Source organism: Silene latifolia, chromosome 4, assembly GCF_048544455.1.
Source record: "Silene latifolia isolate original U9 population chromosome 4, ASM4854445v1, whole genome shotgun sequence".
In the NCBI taxonomy this organism is placed as follows: Eukaryota; Viridiplantae; Streptophyta; class Magnoliopsida; order Caryophyllales; family Caryophyllaceae; genus Silene; species Silene latifolia.
In genome coordinates, this window is record NC_133529.1 from 12,544,597 (window position 1) to 12,562,714 (window position 18,118).

At 38.4% G+C, this 18,118-nt stretch overlaps 3 protein-coding genes across 4 annotated transcripts; 2 read left to right on the top strand and 1 right to left on the bottom strand.

Moving 5' to 3' along the window:
• The first annotated feature begins 1,930 nt into the window (after positions 1–1,930).
• Positions 1,931–7,317, top strand: LOC141652975 (ABC transporter I family member 1). Of its 2 annotated transcripts, none has more exons than XM_074460605.1 (2): positions 1,931–2,014; positions 6,125–7,317. In XM_074460605.1, the coding sequence occupies exon 2, from the start codon at positions 6,125–6,127 to the stop codon at positions 6,812–6,814; it is 690 nt and encodes a 229-aa protein (XP_074316706.1). In that variant the 5' UTR covers positions 1,931–2,014; the 3' UTR covers positions 6,815–7,317. The 2 variants fall into 2 exon arrangements, with proteins under 2 accessions (XP_074316706.1, XP_074316707.1); XM_074460606.1 differs by lacking the exon at positions 1,931–2,014 and adding an exon at positions 5,182–5,406.
• Positions 7,318–7,358: 41 nt separating this feature from the next.
• Positions 7,359–10,379, top strand: LOC141652973 (acyl-coenzyme A thioesterase 2, chloroplastic). Its single transcript, XM_074460604.1, has 5 exons — positions 7,359–8,039; positions 8,576–8,756; positions 8,891–9,357; positions 9,639–9,767; positions 9,972–10,379. Exons 1-5 carry the CDS (start codon positions 7,647–7,649, stop codon positions 10,137–10,139), a joined length of 1,338 nt encoding a protein of 445 aa, XP_074316705.1. The 5' UTR covers positions 7,359–7,646; the 3' UTR covers positions 10,140–10,379.
• A 2,502-nt stretch (positions 10,380–12,881) lies between these two features.
• On the bottom strand, positions 12,882–17,777 carry LOC141652976 (formin-like protein 1). The gene is made up of 4 exons (XM_074460607.1): positions 15,701–17,777; positions 15,205–15,404; positions 14,345–14,589; positions 12,882–13,821 (listed from the first exon to the last, which is right to left on the bottom strand). Exons 1-4 carry the CDS (start codon positions 17,512–17,514, stop codon positions 13,009–13,011), a joined length of 3,072 nt encoding a protein of 1,023 aa, XP_074316708.1. The 5' UTR covers positions 17,515–17,777; the 3' UTR covers positions 12,882–13,008.
• Positions 17,778–18,118: the final 341 nt, after the last annotated feature.

An 18,118-nucleotide genomic window follows, 5' to 3' on the forward strand; every position in this document is an offset into this window, starting at 1 on the left:
ATGATTGTCTTAATTTTTATTTGCTTTATGAATTTGCAGCTATTTTCGGGAGATTAGAGGATTTTATTTTGTCGGTTTTTGTTTCACACCGCCGCAACGATAGTTTTGCAATTTGGCTTCAATAGGGCAGTTTCAGTATTTTGTAAATCTTGGGGGCCTCGTATTTTTTTGCTCCGGACCTCCACTTTTCTTGAGACGGCCCTGGTCCTCAACCCATCCATCTCATCTTATCATAAGATGATTTTTTTTACAAAAACTTTACACAACAACAATTAATGTTAAATTGGTCTTTACCTCCACTCAGGGGCGGACGCAGGATTTTTCTTCAAGGGGGGCACAATTTTTTTTTTCCGTCGCGGAAAAAATCTTTTGAAAATATGATTGCGATAAACTCGGAAAATCGATTATCGAACAATGGAATTTTACGGTCGATTGTTAAAATCCTTAATGCAAAATTAGTAAATTTTGAATGAATTTTCGAAAATAAAACATAATTAACGTAATTCCCTTATAGTCTATACTCTATAGATATATTAGGATACAAACTTGAATGACAATAAATCATGATTTAAATATGATATGTGGTTTATAACAATTTTTAATTCCTCTTATAAATAACACAAATTATTGTATGGGACTGTCTTATAGCATAAGACCATCCCATAATCCAAAAGCCCAAACAATTACTTAAAGCTCCCTTTTTTTAATCAAATAACCAAAAGTCCTTAATATACTTGTAAAAAAAATATTTTATTTTGATAACCTAAAATTTTATATTAATAAATTGTATATTTAAATATGTTAGTTTATATCATAAAATATCGTGTTGTTAAAATAAAAATAGAATACTAATTAACTTAGGTGTTATTTTTGCTTTCTTCCTTTTTGCCAGTAGGTCATCTTTATGGGACGGTCCAGGGAGGATTCTTTGTATAAATAATAATGATGGTTGTAAAAGTGGTCTTACCTTTAGCCGTGATAAGACAGTGGGCGTTTGAACCCCCCAGTGCCAACATGTACATACACATTTAATTAAATTCCCCCAGTGCCAACATGTACATACACATTTAATTAAATTGTACGTAGAGGGAGTCGAACACAGACCCTCGTGGAGTTTGTACACAACTCTTACCACTGCGCCATTTCACATTATTGATATTATAGGCTATGTTAAATACTTATTATTGATTTTTAGGATCTCATGGTGGGCACGTGCCCACCCGGGCCCCCTAGATCCGCCCCTGCCTCCACTCAACAACAAGATCACATTAAAAAAATAAAAAAAATACTTACCAACACCTACAATTCTCATTGTCAAACTCATCACATTTGGATGAGAGTGACAAAAAGTCATTTTTAGATTAATACTTTTTGTTGCTGTATGATGATGAGTGTAAAAATATCATGTTTAGGCATAGATTTTTTGTTGTTGTAGATGGTCTAATGTTGTCATTTCTTGATGAGTTTTTGGGATGACAATATCATCCTCTATAATGTTTATTATTCATGACCAACTATGACCGTCCTCCTTTGTGAATTGGGCAAGTGATCGTTTGGGTCATGGATCACCCAATAAGCCACTACGTCAAAAAAAAGTCTAAACCCATTGATAGTCATTGACTTGGAGAACCTACCAAAGGCCACAACATTCTTGGGCTTAGGAGTACTCGTATTATCGTAGACTCGTACTAGATTGTTCGCGCCCACTGGAAATATTACTGACCATAAAACAAACTTAATCGACTCAAACAATTGAGACCAAATCCATAACAACTACACCATGGTTAGGCCGTTGGTGGAATAAATCAAAATTGAGATCGAAACTGAATCGACTAAAAAAAAGGAACATGAAGGGATTGAGACCGAAATTGGAACAACTAAAAATTGAATAAACCGAACTAAAATCGAACCGTCTCAGAAAATAAAATCCGATCAAAGAAACATCAAGCAATTATCGCCGCCATTCTTCTTTGCTCCTATTCTCCCGTGTGCTGCTTCTTCTACTTCCGAATTTGTGAGTATACTTTCCTAATCTCCATACCTATTTCATCTAATTTCATTCTTGTTTCAAACATTATCTTTACTTCATTTCAGTTTCCTTCAATTAAATCGTTATTAATTGATCAATTTTTAGGTTTTTGTGCTCGATTAATTTCACTTATCTCTCGATATTTATTTGCGTGATTATATTCCAATGTTATATTGCGAGTATCTTATTAGCGATCTTATAGAAGCTAAATTAAGTGTTTTGAATTAGTTTATTGTTGTTTAGTTGAGTTGTTTGCCCGCAAGGGTGGAGTCTAGTGGTTAAAACTTGGGTGAAAGTCCCAGGAGACTCAGGTTCAAGCCTCCCCACGAGCAAAATCTTATGGAGCATTCTTGGCCCGATTCCATGCCTAATAGATTTCGAGCCTGTCACTCTCGGGTGGCTTACCTGGTATACGTGGTTTGCAGGCTATCACGTACACCCGAGGGTTTACCCAGTGCGTACCGAAGATAGCGGCTACAGGTGCCCTCGTCATCAAAAAAAAAAAAAAAAAAAAAAAAATAGTTGAGTAGTTGTTAGTCATATAATTACATAGACGTTATAGGTAGCGTCAGGGGCGAATTTGAGGGTGGAAAGTGAGGGCACGTGCCCTCACGTGAAAGAAAAAGAAAAAAAAAAAAAAACTTGAAAATCTGAAAAATAGAAGGAAAGACACAAACTACACAAAGTAAAAGCAAACCCTTAAAATCCCCAAATACAACCACCCACTCCAACTTGCTGCCTCACTCCTCGGCCGTCCACGGTCCACACTCCACCGCCGGCCTCCCTCTCCGTCCACCTGCCGCCTTGATTGATAATTTTTAAATTGTTATCATTAATTTGTTAGTCTATTTATCTATTTGTGTAATTGTAGATTTGTGTTATTTTAGATTGAATGATTTGGTCATTTTTGTCAAACCCTAAATCACTTCCTTACTTAGCAATTAATTTCGGTTAGGACACTTATTTGAGTTCAAGAATTATTTGCGAAATAGTTTGAGTAGCCATTAGGGAGTTAAATGTTCTGGTGAAGTTTTTGTGAACTACAAGCCAACATCACTACCGATTATTTAGGCTGTCTGAAATGCATTGTTGTATAATATGAGTGTTTTTTTTTTTTACAAATGACTTGTGAGATTGGTTAGGCATATTTTCTGCTACTATGCCCCTTGAGGCTCTGGAGATAACCAGAAAGTTCATGAACAAGCCTGTAAGAATCCTTGTGAAGCGTGATGAGCTCACCCTTGAGGGTATTAAGCAGTTCTATGTCAATGTTGACAAGGAAGAGTGGAAACTTGACACCCTCCGCGACCTTTATGAAACATTAGCAATCACTCAACATCCCTCCTAGAGTCCTTGGCCACCATAACTGTGTGGGTGGGATGGGAGGTCTTCCTTCCATCACAATGGGTGTAAGGTATAGGTCCACTAAGAGCACAAATATACACATTTAGTACCCAACAAGAATACCATGAGTCATGTCATCAAGACAACACAAATAGGTTAGTTACGGTTTTTTGTACGATCACATTTAAATATTGTTTAGTGATTTATATTGAGAGAGAATAATTAATTATTCAATCGGTTAGATTGAATAACTAATTTCGGAATTATATCATTTTTCTCAAACTTTTGAATAATTGAACTTTTGAATAATTATTTTGGCTGCAAACATGGATCAATCGTGATGAATTAGTTTGTGTACTGTAATAAGCCCTCAATAATCAAACCATAATAAGCCCCCAAACGCCAAAAAAAATAGAATTATTGGCAAAAAGAAATGCAAGAAAGCATTAATTTGTTGAATAATTTACATTTAAGAAGTCAAATACTTGTTTTACGTTCAAATTAAAGACTACAATTAAAGAAATTTGGTTGGTTTGAAATGTTTCGTGATTGGAAATTGGGAGAACTGGTTATAACTTATAAGTATTTTAGCTAAAGGTATGAAAATGGAAATTATTGTGCAAAAAATACTCAGTTGAGTAAAGTGTGTACCGCGAAAATAAACTACGTTAATTATTATGTATTGACGATATTAGAATTCTAATGTATAATGTTGTCCGCAATTTTTTTTCTTAGTGTGCCACCCCTTTACTCAAATCCTGGATCCGCCCCTGGGTAGCGTTAAGTGGACCATATAGCCTGATAGAGGCTATCTTTTTAAGCTTAAGACGGTCTCAAATCAGAGTTTGTGCTGATAAAGGTGTTTTGGTTCATGAAGGTTGATTTTTTAAGTTCCATTGTGTTTTGGGAGTAGTGGAGTGGATTAAATTTAGTTTGTAGATAATTCGAGTAAAGTGTTTTACTGTAGTATCGATGAATTCAGCTACAAAGTTCGAATTGATATTGCGTTTTGGGTAATGAGGTTTATCAAAGCTATGATAGTAGTGAGGCTGAGATTATTATCTTGAGAATGAATTTCGGAATTTTGGTTTGGGGTTGGTGGTCTGTTTGAAGTTGTTGCCTTACTGTCAGTTGTGAGTTGTGACCTTTGTCTTGTGTGAGATTAGCCTTAAATTTACCCTTTGAAGTGTTAAGGGAGGGTTCTTTGACGATATTAAGATTGTTATTTAGCCTTTTGTGTTAAGTTAAATTTAGCTGGCTATTTTATCGAAATTGACGGAGAATAGGAGGTAATGTAGTATTAATGAAGAATTAGTAGTATATGAAGTATGCTATAACTGTTTTGAATTTGTAGCGTAATAGGAGTAACGATACAAAGAATTTGAGATCTAAACCCCCTCTCCTCACAGAAGCACAACCCATAAAGCCCCATGTAATGAGCCTTGCATGCCTCACCACACTATCTGTGTGTGACCTAACAGCTCATTTCTTCAAAGGCTCTTACAGGGTAAAAGAGGGTCAGAAATATGCATCCATATCTTGTGTTTGAGATCACGAAAGAGACTATTTCCATGAAAATCTCCGTGGTAGTAGTGTCGATACACTTCAAGACCAAATAATAGAATATTTCAACGGAAACCGAATGCTTCATGGGCTCCTATAATATAACTATGTTGGTTTTGGGCATCATTTACAAGTAGCGGCGAACAAAAATATACAATACGGTTTTATTATATGTATACGATCTGGTATACGGTTTCAATTATATGAATTTCCGTATATCCGATCAGATACGTATCGGCAAAATTGCAAACATTTCCAATATAGTTTTGAATTACAATAAAAGACACGACTTATCTACTAATCTACTAACCTACTAACCTACTAACCTTAACCAGATCTGCTAATCTACCCTCCCCACAGCCACCGTTTATCTAACCTCTCACGACGGCCGCCACCTGAAACTTATTCCGATTCCTTTCTCGAATATGCCCACTTGATCGTCCTAGCTCTAACCTGAATCTACTCCAGCGGTATTGTGGTGTTCCTCCTCTTTCTTATTCCTTTAGTTTCACGAATTCATATTTTGATAAAATTTCATGGGTAACTTTAATTTGTGCAATTTCTCATGTCTAAAGTCTAAATACGAACTGATGTCGCTCATATTTGCGTAGTACTTACATTAGTTGATTTTGGCATTCATTGTGGACATGTGGTGATTGTATGTTTCATTTAGATGCTTTGTAAGTTTAATTAGGTGTTTAATGTAGATGCTTGTACCTTTAATTTCTCTCACAAACATGAGCTTGATAATTTCAGTAGCTTTACTCGATTATATTTTTTGGGTTTTCTTTTCATTTTGTCATAAATTGTAATTATAATTGGAAAATGGAAACTGAAAACCATATACAGGATATACGGAACGGAAACCTGATATACGGTTTTCGTATATCCGGAAAATCCTTATCGGATACGTATAGTGAAATTTGAGATTTTAAAACCGTATATCCGTATCGAATATCCGTTTTGCTCACCCCTACTCACAAGGACTATTTCACATGCACTGCTTCTGATATGAAGTTTTGGTGGTTCATGTTGTGCTGGTATGTTGGACATGAAACCAAATGTGGTAGCTGATTTTTGTATCAAGCTTTTGGATAGTTTTTTGCTATGTAAAATTCTCTCAAGTGGTGATGACACTCTATACATTCATCCCGGCCTTGTCTTATTTTATCTGTTCCTCATTTTCAGATGTTTATTAGGAAACCTCCACTTCCCCGCTTACTTCTTAACAATGTTTCTTGCATGCGAAATGCCCAACAAATATTGCGCCATGTGAATATATCTCTCCATGATGGAGGTGCGCTTGTGCTGACTGGTACTAATGGCTCGGGAAAATCCACATTTCTTCGGATGTTAGCCGGGTTTTCAAAGCCTTCGGCTGGTGAGATTCTATGGAACGGTCATGATATAACACAGTCGGGAGTTTTCCACCAGTATAAGCTTCAGTTGGGATGGGTCTCTCTAAAAGATGCTATCAAGGAGAAGTTTACCATTCGAGAGAATGTTGAATGGCATGAAGTTTTGGAGGGTAAATTCGGGAGGTCTTTGCCGGCTATAGAGCTTATGGGCTTAGGAAGATTGGCCAATGACAAGGCTAGGATGTTGTCAATGGGTCAGCGAAAAAGGGTCCAGCTTGCAAGGTTATTGGCTCTTGATAGGCCCATTTGGTTATTGGATGAGCCTTCGGTTGCTCTAGATGATGATGGGGTGAAACTGCTCGAGTATATAATTGCCGAGCACCGAAAGCAAGGTGGTATCGTTATTGTTGCGACTCATCTGCCTATCGACATTGAAGATGCCATGCACTTGAGGCTGCCCCCAAGATTTCCTAGAAGGATGACATTAGTAGATATGCTTGATAGAAGTGACATTACTTGATTATTCTATTACTATTTGATGCCTATGACATGCTCATTGTACTAGATATCGGGCTGCACCCATTACTGAATTACGATCAACTTATGAAGGGTTTCAAGGTTACCTTGACAAGGTCAGGTCACAGCAATGATTCTGACCGAGGGTGAAAATTTTCAAGGTGAACAAACATTGGCAGAAAAGGATATATTTTTTGTAGATGCTTTGACGAGACATTGTCATGAGCAGAGTAGATCAGTGCAGAACTGCAGATGGTAGATTACTCCATACTTAGATTAACGGCCATAATCTCATCATAATAGATATGCTAGCCAATATTGTTCTGGTTATCGGCGGCTTGTGCTCAAGAAGCCTATGATGAATGAAAAGATATCAGAATTGTTGAATCATTCTTTTGTAATCTTGATATCCTTTTCTAGTCAGAAGAAATATATTGTATCCTTCGAAATTTCATATTTAATTTTAATTTCTCGATACATCATCAATGAATTAAAAAATTTGGTAAAGATTGTTGTTGAATCATTCTTTTATACTTTGACTTTTTCCAGCATTGCATTGCTCATGTAGAACGTGCCTGCAAATCAAACTCTAGAAGCAACCCCATAAACATGGAGCATAACATATACCTGCATACATCGCAGCTGAAACCCACATCAATGGAAGCATTATTTTAATCCAATTTTCCGTCAAAGTTTCTACCTTCCTCTCTTTACAACCCAAACCAGTCCTTCACCAGATTTTATACTTACTTTTCTTTCATAAAGTTCCCATCTTTTTAGTAAACAACGGTTAAATCATTCACTTTTTTTGCTTTTCCCCAAGAAAACAAGTTTCAATGGAAAAACCGATATCATCATCACCATCTTCAGATTTTATTTCAGTTTACTCGAATTTGCCGAATTTGTTGGAGAATGTTAGATGCAATGGTGAGGGAGACGAGAATCATAAGCCGCTAAGTTTGTGGCCTGGAATGTACCATTCACCAGTAACAATTGCATTATGGGAAACAAGGGTTAAGATGTTTGAGATTATGAATGACCCTTCAAATGATGCTCCCCCACAAACCCATTTGCTCAACAAAACTCCTTCTCAAAGTAGGATGACTGTTCTTTATAACTTCTCGTCTGATTTTATTCTCAGAGAACAGTATAGGGATCCTTGGTATGAGGTTAGGATTGGGAAGTTGCTTGAAGATCTTGATGCCCTTGCTGGTACCATTTCTGTAAAGGTAGCATTCTGTTTTCTAGTTTTCGTCGTAAAAAGTTTGCTGTTTATGGTAGTAGGACTTGTAGTATAGTAATTTGAAGTCCTGGACCTGGTTCAGTGTTAGGTTGTTGTCCTTGTTGATTGATATGTGATAAAACAATCTTATTATGATTCTTAGCATATTGGTTGAGGCGGTGGTGTTATGGACATATAGGTTCCAAGTTCGAATCCCTCTCCCCTAGGTCTAATGCCCTTGTGGCTCATACGACACCAAAAAGATTATGATTTTTGATTAGTGGCGGAATGTCCGTTGTTCTTGAGTTGGTTTTTCGTTTGGATTTCTTAGTATTAGGAATGATGGAAATGTCCGTTGCTTAGAACAAATTATATAGGTTAGATCGTGACATGGGCTTTGGCTGCACCCACGAGGAGAACTGGAGAAGAGTGTGCATTTCATGAAGAATTTTTGTTTTCTTGTGTCCCGGGATTCCATGTACATAAAAATGGGTCTGCGGTCTGCCAGCGCTCTTCTTAATTTCATTTTTTCCTCTGGTTCAGCATTGCTCCGATGACGATTTCACAACAAGGCCACTGTTGGTGGTTACGGCTAATGTTGACCAGATTGTTCTCAAAAGGCCATTAAGTGTAGACAGAGATTTGAAAATATCTGGTTCTGTCATATGGGTTGGACGGTCTTCCATCGAGATTCAACTTGAAGTAAAGCAGGCTGGGGAGGAAGGTACACTGCTGACTAAATCTCATGTGGTTATTTTCACAGTACACTCTTTATTCTCTTCTGCTGAGCATATTCTAAAATGAACATTGTTTCCGCTGACCCTTCAAATGATGAACACCATATAATATCTCTCGCAGGTCATCCTGATTCCGATTCAGTTGCCCTTACAGCTAACTTCATCTTTGTAGCTCGAGACTCCAATACCGGGAAAGCTGCTCCAGTAAATAGGCTTTCCCCTGAGACTGAAAAAGAGATTCTACTATTTGAAGAAGCAGAAAGAAGAAGCATACTAAGGAAAAGGAAAACAGGAGTCGACAAAAAGGAGTACGCAAGTCAGGAACTCGATCATTTAAAAGCTCTTTTATCTGAGGGTCGTATTTTCTGTGACATGCCAGCATTGGCAGACAGAAACAGCATTCTTTTGAGGGATACACGCTTTGAGAACTCGTTGATCTGTCAACCTCAGCAGAGAAACATCCATGGTCGAATATTTGGCGGATTCTTAATGCACAGAGCATTTGAGCTGGCTTTCTCCACGGCTTACTCTTTTGCTGGCATGAGACCTTGTTTTCAAGAAGTTGATCATGTTGACTTTTTAAAACCTGTGAGTTATGACTATTCTTTTGATATCATTAAGATTCTCGAACTCCATCGTCATCAGACCTGCCAAAAAAAAAAATATCATCAAGCTTTTGTTGTTTAACTTGATAAGCTACCATCTGAATTTTGTAGTTGAATCTTGCACTTTAGCCCTATATGCATTGCTTTGCGGTTTTGATTATCTATTGCAGGAGTCTTTTGAATATCTGTTTCTTACCCGTGACTAGTATTGTGGTGCCAGTATTTATACAAAGTCCTTTAAATTATTTCTTTTTACTCTTGCAGGTGGATGTTGGTGACTTCCTGCGTTTCAAATCCTGTGTTCTTTACACAGAACTTGGAAATCCAGAACATCCCTTAATAAACGTTGAGGTCGTTGCTCATGTTACAAGACCCGAAATAAGGTCAAGTGAGGTAATCCAGAACATCCCTTAATAAACGTTCAGTACGCATTCTGATGTCATATTTAACAACAGAAATAGTAATCCAGAGGGTGGCAGGGTAAAAGGAGTTGGTCTTACACAGGACTGTAAACCGTCTTTTATGTCATTATATCTGAGCATTATATTACTTAATTGTAGACATTCTGTTTAATCTACTGAAATTCGGTGTAAACAGGTGTCAAACACATTTTACTTCACCTTCACAGTGTCTCCGGAAGCAAAAGGCGGGAAGTATGGAGTTGCTATACGTAATGTTGTTCCTGCAACTGAAGAGGAAGCACGTCGCATCTTAGAGCGTAAGGATGCTAAGGCCTTGCAGGGTACCAAACGAGCAAACAACTGACCTATAAATTCCTTCAAAATAAGTAGATAATCCACAGCACAAAAACTGAGATACCTGTAAAATAATATCCGTCCATCGTTTTACATACCACTTTTGCATCGAAAAAAATCAGTCTGATCTGAAATTTTAGAAATTAGCGAGGAACTTGAATTATGTCGTAACTTTTACTTGTACATCATGACAGATACTAAATATTTCTAGAAACATTTCAAATGTGAGAACGATTTATATACAGAAAAACATTTCACACAGTAATACGAAAAATCAACGAAGGTTGAGTCCTCTCCCGACATAACTAAGGTCCTTACCCGGAGAATCCAATAATAAAGGGCAGCAGTTTCTGATGCTATTGGCAGCTTAATCATGTAACGTAAGCTGCACATGGTGTTGTAGCATCTAGAAGCATATTATATGAGCATATATCAGTAATGTACTGAGAATTTGAGAAATGGTCCCTTCTATTCTATGCCCAATAAACTAGTAACAAGTTGAATAGACAAAAATCATTTATATGGGTCACATCTTTGATAAAAGTTAATATATAGCTCCAACCAATATATTGGTATTTTTTTTTTTGGCAGCAGTAAAGATAATGTTTACACATTAGTAGCACGACCCTCAGAGCCGTACATATATATTACATTATTGAAATTAAAATTACAATATCTTATTAATAGACTACGAGAGATGAAATGTCGGGTAACTGCAACATGTTGATGGAGTACGCCATTGGTATTTTAATGTGTTGTACAACAACAACAACAAAAACAACAACAACAACATCAGAGACGCCTCAAAATGCGAATAAAAAAGAGAAGATGAAAAACAAAGGGAAGAACGAAAATGTGTTGTAGAGGTGATAAAATGCGAGTTTGGATAAAATATGAATTAGATTAATGTTAAATGTTTGAACTTCAGACAAGCGGTTTGAAACGGGTTAATAGGTTGATCTTTGTAAATTTTTGAACACCAATTCTTATTTCAGACCAAGGGTATCCGTCTTATTAATAAGACGGATACCATATTCTCTCACAAAATACCCATTTAGGGTGAGTGAAGAAGCACATGGAAGGTCCCACCTTTGTCCCCTCTACCCATTTCCTCTCACACAACTACCCGTCTTAAAATCCAACCCGTTTTAAGCAAGACTTACTCATTTTTGAATATGAATCGTCCATACTTGCTAATTTTGCGGGTCAGAAGAGCGGAGTTCCATGAACAGGAGTCGAGATGACTAGTAAACAACTCTAATGTGCGGTAAAGTAGCTTTCTACGCTTTATTTACAAAGATTAGCACTTCTATATCTCTTGTTGCTTTAAGTTTGTACTCCAAAACCCCAAAATAACCTCCAAGTCAATAAAATAGAATTTTTGCATTTATCTTCATAAGATGTTAATTTGTTCAAGGCCACTAAAATAAAATCGTTTCTTGTTTATATCGTGGTGGGAGTTCTCCATCTAAGTAACCCTCTTGTATCAATATTAAGGTTTCTTTTTTCAAGTCAGCTGTTCAGAATTTCAGATGTTAATGTAAAGTCAAACAAGACATAATAAGTAAAATTTTAATTTTGTTCATAACACTTAAGAATTGAATATCTGTATTCCTAATAAACGCAAATAATTGTCCAAATATAGTCATTATTAGTTTTAAAATTCAACTTGTGAGGAGTGATTAGCACAAGTGATTAGTTTTCAAAAACAACAATAAGAAAAACACATAGTCACATGTAAGTGGTCACCATATCAAAAACATGTTCTTTATAGAGTTGAGCAAATTAGATGGTGGTTGCATGACATGGTCCATTTTCTTTGTAAATTATTAAAACCAAACATTAGTTTTTTTAAGAAAGTAGTTGGTGATTCAACCAAGGAATTCTACATGTGCATAGCTTCATTCAAACTTCATCATTATTGTCTTATTCCTATAATTATTAAAACATAAAATGATTAGAATCATATTATAAAGGGTATTGCTTAATTTGAGCCCATTTGCCTTATTGCCTACAATCATTGACACTACTAAACTATTTGGGTGAAAATGAAGTTTAGGAACATACGTGATACATCAACATAGATACTACAATACCTATATCATATAGGCTATATGTCCTTGGAGTGTCGGTAGCATATTCAATAAAGCACTTTTATACTATTATTTATATTATTATTATTGGTCATCACTATTGGTTTATGTGTGTTTTATGAGTGAGTATATGTATGTGAAAATTTTCTATCAAGCGTGCATAAATCGGTGAGAATGTAATGCAAAATCGAGCTAATTTTTTTATCCTGTGAAATATGTTTTTAAAATTTTGGTTTCAGTATAGTATATAAAGGGCGCGTTTTAAAACTAAAAGAAGTGAAAAGTAAATTGTACATAAGGAGAATAAGTAATGTGATACTTAAAACGAGAACGTAAAGGAATAACTGACAGTCTGACACACCTAGCTGGAGTAGTAGGTCGAAGGAGAATAACTACTTAAATAAACGTAACATAAATAAATGACTGAGACACCTAAATAAGGAAAACGTAAAGAATTGACCCAAATAGATGGGTTAGTAAATCAAATGAGAATAAGTAACCTACATATACTTAACACGGAAATGTAAAGGAATGACTGAGACAGCTAAATAAGAAAAACGTAAAGAACTAACCGGAACAGGGGTAGTAAATCGTAAGGGATGGGGCTTTCAGCGAGGTGATCCGAATTTGGATGATGAGATTTTAAGGTTAGACGAAAGTAATTTCCAAAGTACTGTATATACTTTAATAAATAACAAAATTATGGAAATTACAGTGGAAACATATCATGCAGTGCAGTTTCTTTTTACAGATGTTCTCTACTGAAGCTAATAACTCCCATTAAAACTAAGGGGATCCATCGTCGGAGAAGCTAGATTTTCTCAGGCCTGATAAACCCGGTAAAACTTGGGGTTGGAAGGGATTTACTGGCACGGGCAGCATAGGATTCACCGGAACAGGGAATCTATGAGCAGAGCTTACAGTCGTCCGTTCATTGATCATCCCAACTTCCTTACAAACCCGATCTAGGACTGTTAAAAAATCTCTCACCACCATGAAGATTCTAAAGGGATGAGCTTCTTCTTTAGCCGAATTACCATGGAAATATTCTGTAATTTCCTTCACTAGAGAAAGAGCCACGCGTTCTTGGGCTTGAACCCTAAAAATGTCTTCCTCTGCCATTTTGATGAATTTGTTCATCGATTCTGAAAACCGTCTTTTACTTTCTCGGAAATCAACCTGGTCAATTAGCTTGACCACTTCCCCGATATTCCCAAGCCCAAGGGTTAGCTTCGCGACATCATTGCTTAGGACATCAGAGTCCATAGCAGCTGATTTTTTGACGTTGGTGAGCTCTGAGCTGAGAGAAGAAACTACCTGAAGCCCTAACTTTCGGCATTTGGGTTCATCATTTGAAGGTTGGTTGTTAGCAACTGATAAACGCTGGCCTTCCGTTCTTATGATTTCTTGAACCACAAAATGAAGAAGGGTCGTTTTGCCATCAGCACCCTTGATGTCTACCAGCTTGAGCAATGTATCAAGCTTGAATGCATGAGCATCACCGCGGTTTGTCCCCACGTTCATGCGGTTTCCTGTTTTTAGTACAGCTTCTAGAAGTTTCAAGAACAGTCGGCTACTCCGTAGTTCGTCACATGCTACCTGTCATAGTAAAAACAGAAGCATGATTACCATTTTTTTAAGGCAGACGACAACCTACATCAGCATCTAAATCTTCTACTCCGTATCTTAATCATGTAGTGACACTGTTATTATAAACTTCCATTTTGTGTACAGTTAGTTGATCGTTATTAGAAACTTGAAACTTCTATGCCATCCAGTCATCCACTCGAGCGTTTCTGAAGAAAAACTAGTCAAAACTGGCCTGACTCGAACTAGCCTACCCAAAATGACCTGATAATAGCACCTGAAACGCACACAAAGCCATGTGACCCTACTCGAAGTGAAAATCCCCATAAACAACCTGAAGGACCTGTTTGCCAAGTCTACTAAATAGGTATGCTGATGATGTTCATTGTCCAGTACAGTTCATTAAAGTGTTGCTCTTTCTTTGTAATTATATATCGTGACGCAAGAATTTTAATACAACTGGGGAAGTAGGGGAAGGAGGGAGGAGGGTCACTAATTCATCTAAGGTCTTAAAAAGGGGAAGGAGGGAAGTTACCTCTAATGTCTCAAAAGACTTCTTCAGGTACTCGACCTCAGACTCAAAATTGGCAATATACAACATTGCTTCGACCCTTTTGAATGCGAAAGGTATCTCAATCACAGCCTTCAGAAACTTCTCGGCATGGCCAAGCTTGACCGGTGAATCATCCTTATATTCCATCAGCTTGCGTTCTTCTTCCTTGGTAGGAGCCATTTTTAGCAAACTCTCCAAAAGCTCTGTTCCGAGTGTCTCTGCATTACCTGTACAAAACCAATGGGTTACGACTTATGACTTACATGTCCTTCCACGCCATACAAATACAAATCTATGACACTAGAATGGACTTCAAACCATGAGAGCTTTAGAAATTTAAAACATACTCCGTACTTCGTATATGCAATCATAGGAGGGGCTAACTGCAATTATTCCAAGTTTTAAATGTTTTAGGGGAATACTATTTCCATGAGTACAATAAACTCATCCGAACATCTATTAACTGAGTCTGAGAGGACTGAAGAGTATTTGCGACACGCGCCTCTCGAAAAGATATGTGGGTCAGTCCATAAACTTCAACGGTCTCTCGGAGAAACAGAATCATATCACAAGAGCATCAAACATGGTCTCAGGAAAAGTAGCGAACTTTCATGAAACTAATTTTTTTCACTGAGGACCATATCCAAGGTAAATGACTTTCTAGAAAAGCAGAAAATCAGTCATAAAGGAACATGTTGAAAGAACCCAATGCAAACTTTAGAAAAGGAAATGATCCTTTGATACAAAAGGTATCTACCACAAGTAGCAAAAGTGTCGACAACATATTAAGTAGCGCGATTAATACACACTAAATGAACTTGTTACTACGGAATAGTATATACCTTCCATGAGAGCCTCGCAGACTTCCTCCATAGTCACATTAAGTGCCCTAAGCAATATGGCAATGTTCTGAGCCTTCTTTGGATCAAGAACTCTATTTTCTTGCTTTGGCATTAGCTGAACGGAATTTCGTGGCACTTCCTTCTGACTTGGATTAGGAGTATTTACGATGAACAATGTCTCAATCATTTCCTCGTTCAATCTACACAACGATAATACACCAAATTAATACTGGTCAATACTAAATCACAAAAAGAACATATGGGACGATCTTCCATGTGACTTCGAGACAGCTTCACATAAATCATAAGGAATATTAAGGCGAGGCCGTTTCATACAATACTTAATCACTACCATCAACACAAAGCTTCACACAATTCATAAATCTATGGCAATCAAATAAAATAAACATCAACTGACATCATATTGTAAGCAAATATAGCAGATTAATGATAAGAAATAATCATGTTTGTTAGCAAATGAGGTAAAGGAAATTACTTGAAGGAGCTAGAACGGAACTGATCCCACACCATCTCCCTATCCGAGCTCGCCCTCACTTTGTCCCAATGCAATGGTTTCAATTTCGGCTTTGGTGTCGTCTCCTCACTCTCTGCACTTGCAGAATATTCCACAGGCGATTCAGCCTGTCGTTTCTCAACCACCACCGGTTTCAATGGCGTTGTAAAGGCAACAGGTTCACTCATAGGCGGCCGAGGAGGTGGAGGCGGTGGAGGACTATGAGACCTCCTCAATGCAGGTGGTAGTGGTGGTGGTGGTGGAGGTGGAGGTGGAGGCGGTCCAGCAGCAGACATTTTCCTCTCTGAAACATTAGATAACGGCGAAGCCGGATACGATCTCGAATGCCTAGAGGATGAACCGCTAGACGAGATCGGTGACGGCGGAGAATGTGGCGATACCGGCGAATTAATCATCGAAGCTGAATTCGGAGATCCTTTCCTCTTCCCACCACCGAGAAAAGCCGGTAACTTTAACGATGAAAAAGACAATCTTCGACTCGAAATCGATCCGTCCGACAACGCAGGCGAAGCAGGTGACATCACCGACGGAGAATTACGACCTAATGCATTCCATTCTCTCTCCTCCGGCGATGATTTACCAATTTTTCCTGTTAAAGGCGATAATCTCGGCGATTCAGGAGGCGATATCATTTGATTCGAGCTCGAACTGTTCGACAACAACGGCGATTCCTCCGCCTCATCCTCCTCTTCCTTAATCGCCGCCATCTCCTTCTCAGTACCAGATGACGACGGCGAGTACGGCGGCGAAAACGTCATCTCCGGTAACGGTGGTGATGCTGGCGGCGCATGCGATTGAATATTTAATTCAATAAATTCCGGCGACTTAGGGTTAGCATTTGCCGATCTATGCTTCGGACTAGCGCTAATCGGAGGAGAGATACTAATCGACGCCGATCTAGCTGGAGAATTACTCGCACTAGATGAACTAGAAGACGACGTCGTATCATCACAGTTTCTGCCACTGTTTCCGCCATTGTTATGACCTTGAGCTACTACACTTGCAAACACTCTTCTGGAGTCAGATCCACTTTCTCTTCCACTCACTGATCCTCTCGGCGAGTAAAACTCTTCCTGATCTTCATCTCCTCGATGCATATGTTCTTGAGATGTCCGCCATTGTTGTGCTTGCTGTTGTCTGCCGGTAAACGGCGGTAATGGATGAAGCTCCGGCGAGTCAAGCTTCCGAGGTACAGAACGACTCGTCCGAGCTTGACCTTGACCTTGACCTCCATCAATGGCGGCCGAGTTAACAAGCGTACCTAAGTAAAGAAACTCCGAACTATTAGGTCCAGGATTCCGAAGCTTCGGAGGCGGAGGAGGAGGAACATTACGCGGCGGCGAAGTTCGCCGGAAGTTCACCGGCGGCGGTGTGGCGGCGGCGGATGCGGATGATTTATCGTCTGCACTCTGGCGACGTCGACGGCGGCCGCGGAGAAAGAAGAATATAGCAACGGCGGCGATAACGGCGGCAGAGAGGGAGAGGGCGACGGTGACGGCGATAAGTTTAGAATTTACGGGGTGGGGAGACGGAGAATGTGGGAGAATAAGCGAGGAGATGTTGGCGGGAAAAGACGCAAATGGAGACGGGTTTTGGGAGGGGGTAGGGGGTGCGGGTGGTGGGGAAGGGTAAGATGGGAAAAAAGGGGGTGAGTCAGGGGTAGAAGTGGAAAATGGGAGTTTAGGTGCGGGAGGGGTTGAGGGTGTGGGTGGGGTGGAGTCTAGTGGGAAAAACGGTTGATGCAGGGTGCGACGGTTTGAGGTGCTCGGGTTCATAACTCTTTAATCTGTGATCGTAATGTGACGATGTTTGCGTTCACTTGGTGCAAATGTACATTAGTTTTAGTACCCGTAGTAGGAAAGAAGAGTGATGAGAAGAGGAATGTGTTTTAGGAAAGAAGGGGGAGAGTAGGAAGGAGAGTGAGGGAAGTTGTGACTTGTGATGGTGGAGTTGTGAGGGTGATTATTGAGGAAGGGAGAGTGTTGGGATTGTGATGTGTAGTTTTTACAATCCAGCTAAGATTATGCTGTGTTCTTTTGGGGGTTATGGTAATGGCATGTTCATGCTTTTATCTTCTTCCTTGTTTTTCTTTTCATTTTCACTTAAAAATTATCAAAATTTTAACCTAATTTCTTAATCTTGGTCTTATTTGTTACTGGTATATTAACATAGTTGTAACTTGTAAGGGTAAAACAGATCTAAAACGATCATTATATTTGATTCATTATGAGCATTGATTAGTGATACATGATGAGGATATGCTTTTACATCAGTTTCACACTTACGATAATCTTAAGTGAGAATTCAGCCCAGTTCAGTTATCTCTTCACAAAAGGTCTCATTTTTTTGGACTCAATTTCAGTTCATTTTAATTCAGTT